Source organism: Eufriesea mexicana, unplaced genomic scaffold (assembly GCF_001483705.2).
Source record: "Eufriesea mexicana isolate 0111107269 unplaced genomic scaffold, ASM148370v2 scaffold21310, whole genome shotgun sequence".
NCBI classification, from domain to species: Eukaryota; Metazoa; Arthropoda; class Insecta; order Hymenoptera; family Apidae; genus Eufriesea; species Eufriesea mexicana.
Window position 1 is genome coordinate 15,671 of NW_016928441.1, and position 5,827 is coordinate 21,497.

Genomic DNA, 5,827 nt, shown 5'->3' on the forward strand with positions numbered 1-5,827 from the left:
AATTCACGTTGACTATGCGCCGCGAGATATCTCGAGAACTTTGCGTCTTCTCCAAGAAAATGTGTCCCATGGGAATTTGCAGATAAAACATTCCTCCTCGATCACCGGGAAAAGTCTTTGCAACGAAAAACTTTCTCCTCCGATATCGCCGCACATTTTTCCTTTCCCTTACAAAAATGTAATTCTTCTGTTTTACATGTAAATTAAATTGACATCTCTATTGACATAGTTACTAAAAATTTCGAATGAAGTTGAACGAATAATTTCTAATTTTCCTACAGCTGATAGGAATTATGGTAACTCGTCAATCGTAATCTCCGTTTTGCAATTCCTTCATCCACGTAATACAGGGTGCATTGAACGTCCTTGACATAGCCTTTTTCAGCAGAGATTACGAATTACGAATAATTTTTTCGAGCTACTCCATCACTCATTCGTCATATCAAATATTTACTTCACGTATTACGAGTCTCGTAATCGTCATTTGCATAAGTAATCTTGTCGGTCACGTCAAAGACTATTATCGAACGAAGGCAACGTCCATATTACGTGATTGCAAGTGACAGGAGAATCCGTTCTTCATCACGTGACTATCGCGATTACTAAACATAACTGGAGTTCGCATGACCTCATAAAGCTACAACGGAAACGCGATGACACTTCGAAAAACCAGAATTAAAATCAAAATTTCGAACGTAAACAATGATCACGTAACGCGATTAAAGATTACGAATTATTCTGCCCTTCTTCGCAAAATTATTACTATCATTAAACAACCCTATTACTCGCAACCTCGCGTATTCGTTGGGGTGCAGGCTGAACACGATGGCATATTGAAAAATCGGAATTAAAATCAGAATTGCGAGCAAGAATGATATCCACGTAACACGACTAAAGATTACGAATTATTCTGCCCTTCTTCGCAAAATTATTACTATCATTAAACAACCCTGTTACTCGCAACCCCGCGTCTTCGTTGGGGTGCGATATGAACACGATGGCACTTCGAAAAATCGGAATTAAAAGCAGAATTTCGAAGGAAAACGATGTCCACGTAACACGACTAAAGATTACGAATTATTTCGCTCTGTTTCGTAAAATTATTACTATCATTAAACAATCCTGTTACTCGCAACCAAAGAACGCTAGCCTTCTTCTCAAAGACGAGCAGCAGTACCAATTATCTTTGTAGCAAGATAGAAATTGATAGTCTTCTCCTATCGTGTTAAAGATTCTCGAGCCGTCTTTCCCACCGCCACAGCCACCGGAACCTCCACCTAGGAAATATGGAATCTTCGTCAGTCGACCTCCTGGCCAACGTCGACCACCTCCCGCGGCTGCAGCTGCAGGCACACCTCCAAAAATCGGATTCAAGTAACTACAACTCGGTCGAGGCTTCCTCGAAATCCACAGTCGAAAAATGCTCGCATGTTTCTTCGTTTCACGTGTCTTTCACTCGCGATATTTCTCGCCTCGCGTGTGTTTCTCGCTAGACAAGGCCTCCATCGAGTAATAAAATTCCCGTTTGTGTTAGTTTTTGCGCACTGCAATCGGTGGTTTGCTTTGGTCCAGTTGCGTGGCGAATATTAATTCGTTTAATGACAGCTGCTTCTCCCGAGTTTACGATTCCGATAAAAAATGGAGAGAGTACTTTATGTTTAATGAGCTTTCTCTTCTAACTGTCTCAGCGACTGCAAGCAGTTGAAATATTACTTAGATACATAATTGCGATTGTCGTGACTTTCTCGACTGTGTTACAGTGTAAATCGTAAACTCTTGTTGCAGTTTAAACGATTTATAATTAGAGCAATTTACTTACTTTGTTACTGCCCAACATGGTATCGCGTTAATCTTCCGTCACGGTTTCAGACTCGAATAAATTGAGTGCTGGAGATCGTGGACGGGGACGGGGTGACATAGAAGACAGACCGTGTGAAAAGTTCTTCGATAACTCCATTTCGATACGTTTCGATGTCAAGAAGCTGCATGGTAAATCACTGAGGACTGTCACGCCGTTTACGAGGTCGCTGTTGGGTCTCATCTCCATTTTTACGAAAGGGAAGACTTGACTTCGAACCCTTTTATCCGTATTTGTATCGTCTTTTTGTGATAAATTATAAACATGCAGGAAATTTTGGTTTTCGATTTCCCTTTTATTCTCTATTCACTTTTCCACATTTTTCTACCTTTAATATCCCAGGAATTAGAACCTTGACAAGTATTATGATCATTCTACAATAGCTCGATAGCCATTGATCAATTGCACATTTAAATATCACCCACCTATTTTCTTTTTAAGGGTATAATAAAAATATTTAAATAAATACATAAATATTATTTTAATTATTAAAAAAGGGTATATTGTTATGACCTTTTCTCCCATTAATTGTCGATTAAAAATTAATAATTCATAATCGATTTATGATAGAAAAATTATTTCTACGAGATCGGTACTGATCGCGCAGGTTTGCTTACATTAAGGTTGCATAATCGCAGCTAGAGTTCATTTTCTCCTCTAAATCCCTATCGAACGCGTCGTAAACTTGTCTGGGATGGTATTGTGTCGAGAAATCGAAAGTCGCTGTTCACCTATTCAAGCTGTGCCATAAAATGGCAGTGCACCGAATCGAGTTCCATTTTGTAAGACGCTAATAACGTGCCCATAACTTTGCCTCGCTGCTTTCGTTCCAAGTTAGACGTGCGTCAATAGGAAAATTTATGTACTGTCTTAACAGTTATGGTCTTTATTCATAGTCGTCTCACGTGAAATCTGAAAATTGGTATCCATCTTTTCCAAAGAGAAATCTATGGAAAGCTATATCAAGCATTCACTGTAGGCAATATATTTGCATGTTACAGAATACATTTGCAATAATACTACATTAAAATTAATTTATGGTAAATATGGCTAGTTTACAGCTCCTGTATCCGTTTTCAGATTTCGATTATTTTTATCTGCATTTATCCAGTGGAATTTTAAGATATCGTATAAGCTAGCACAAAATAACGTGTACAATGTGTAAATAAAATTAATAATTTTAATAAAAAGTTTGTACTCCATGTACATGATTGAAATGCAAGTTTCTGTGTAAATAAATTAATCATTCGTTTTTAACGATTACCGTGTTGAATCGAAGAATTATACAGCATGAGCAAATGGTTTGTTTTTTCAATCATGCACGAAGATAAATTACAAAATAATGATATGGAGAAAATAATAACAGCGAGATAATTAATTCGCTATTTTACATTAAAATGAATTCGCATTAAAATGCAGAATAGACGAGCAGGAAGTGAAATGAAGAGTGTCTCGTAACATAATTAATTATACAGTTTTTATCCATCTATTAGTCGGATCGGCGATAAATTCCCGAGTGCCATAAATTTCCTTGGATAGAGTGCATTAAAGTGATTGGTATTCAGTCACCACGTGGCTGGAATTCACGTTGACTATGCGCCGCGAGATATCTCGAGAACTTTGCGTCTTCTCCAAGAAAATGTGTCCCATGGGAATTTGCAGATAAAACATTCCTCCTCGATCACCGGGAAAAGTCTTTGCAACGAAAAACTTTCTCCTCCGATATCGCCGCACATTTTTCCTTTCCCTTACAAAAATGTAATTCTTCTGTTTTACATGTAAATTAAATTGACATCTCTATTGACATAGTTACTAAAAATTTCGAATGAAGTTGAACGAATAATTTCTAATTTTCCTACAGCTGATAGGAATTATGGTAACTCGTCAATCGTAATCTCCGTTTTGCAATTCCTTCATCCACGTAATACAGGGTGCATTGAACGTCCTTGACATAGCCTTTTTCAGCAGAGATTACGAATTACGAATAATTTTTTCGAGCTACTCCATCACTCATTCGTCATATCAAATATTTACTTCACGTATTACGAGTCTCGTAATCGTCATTTGCATAAGTAATCTTGTCGGTCACGTCAAAGACTATTATCGAACGAAGGCAACGTCCATATTACGTGATTGCAAGTGACAGGAGAATCCGTTCTTCATCACGTGACTATCGCGATTACTAAACATAACTGGAGTTCGCATGACCTCATAAAGCTACAACGGAAACGCGATGACACTTCGAAAAACCAGAATTAAAATCAAAATTTCGAACGTAAACAATGATCACGTAACGCGATTAAAGATTACGAATTATTCTGCCCTTCTTCGCAAAATTATTACTATCATTAAACAACCCTATTACTCGCAACCTCGCGTATTCGTTGGGGTGCAGGCTGAACACGATGGCATATTGAAAAATCGGAATTAAAATCAGAATTGCGAGCAAGAATGATATCCACGTAACACGACTAAAGATTACGAATTATTCTGCCCTTCTTCGCAAAATTATTACTATCATTAAACAACCCTGTTACTCGCAACCCCGCGTCTTCGTTGGGGTGCGATATGAACACGATGGCACTTCGAAAAATCGGAATTAAAAGCAGAATTTCGAAGGAAAACGATGTCCACGTAACACGACTAAAGATTACGAATTATTTCGCTCTGTTTCGTAAAATTATTACTATCATTAAACAATCCTGTTACTCGCAACCCCGCGTCTTCGCTAGGGTGCAATCTGAACACGATGGCACTTCGAAAAATCGGAATTAAAAGCAGAATTTCGAGGGAAAACGATGTCCACGTAACACGACTAAAGATTACGAATTATTCTGCTCTGTTTCGTAAAATTATTACTATAATTAAACAACCCTATTACTCGCAACCTCGTGTCTTCGCTAGGGTGCAATCTGAACACGATGGCACTTCGAAAAATCGGAATTAAAAACCGAATTGCGAGTAAAAATGGTGTCCACGTAACACGATTAAAGATTACGAATTATTCTGTTCTCTTCCGCAAAATTATTACTATTATTAAACAATTCTGTTACTCACAACCTCGTGTCTTCGCTAGGGTGCAATCTGAACACGATGGCACTTCGAAAAATCGGAATTAAAAGCAGAATTTCGAGGGAAAGCGATGTCCACGTAACACGACTAAAGATTACGAATTATTCTGTTCTCTTCCGCAAAATTATTACTATTATTAAACAATTCTGTTACTCACAACCTCGTGTCTTCGCTAGGGTGCAATCTGAACTCGATGGCACTTCGAAAAATCGGAGTTAAAAGCAGAATTTCTAGGGAAAACGATATCCACGTAACACGACTAAATATTACGAATTATTCTGCTCTGTTTCGTAAAATTATTACTATCATTAAACAACCCTATTACTCGCAACCCCGTGTCTTCGTCGGTCTGTGATATGAACACGATGGCACTTCGAAAAATCGGAATTAAAAGCAGAATTTCTAGGGAAAACGATATCCGAAGAATTCCGAATATCTCTGCTATTTTTCTCATGATAATCTCGCGTAAAGAACCCAACTTAGACTCTCATAGTCATGTCAAGGTGTAACGCGAACGCAGAGACATTATGAGAGAACAGAATTGGAATCAGAATTGCGTTTCGATGCACATCGGGTAGACGAAGGAGACTCTCAAGGCAAGCAAGTAATTGCGGCCGATTAACCGGACTTAAAAGAATTTATGAAAGCGACTCGGACGTGTGTATATGGGTTTCGAAGACTGTGCGCGACTCTGGTCTGATCTGAACCCACTCGTATCACTGTCCTTGAGGAAACTGGTTGGTTAGGAAAAATTCCCTTCGTCCCGTGCAGGCGAGCAGATACAGAGTGGCAAAAAACGGGAAATAGGTTTATTTGCAGCAGCAGCAGGAGGAAGGACGAAATGGTAACTGTGCAGAAAAATGATTCGTGGAAGATTCGTTAGGAATGACAGGTGAA

General features: G+C 38.5%; 1 protein-coding gene across 1 annotated transcript; it reads left to right on the top strand.

Annotated features, from left to right (window-relative positions):
* Positions 1-702: 702 nt before the first annotated feature.
* LOC108554431 (uncharacterized) lies at positions 703-2,069 on the top strand. The gene is made up of 3 exons (XM_017909710.1): positions 703-710; positions 1,232-1,422; positions 1,870-2,069. Exons 1-3 carry the CDS (start codon positions 703-705, stop codon positions 2,067-2,069), a joined length of 399 nt encoding a protein of 132 aa, XP_017765199.1.
* The last annotated feature ends 3,758 nt before the right edge of the window (positions 2,070-5,827 follow it).

Bases quoted from the DNA above. Each gene is read 5' to 3' on its own strand.
- LOC108554431 (XM_017909710.1), top strand. The intron at 1,423-1,869 runs GCTCGCATGTTT...TCACGGTTTCAG, and splicing joins GAAATCCACAGTCGAAAAAT to ACTCGAATAAATTGAGTGCT.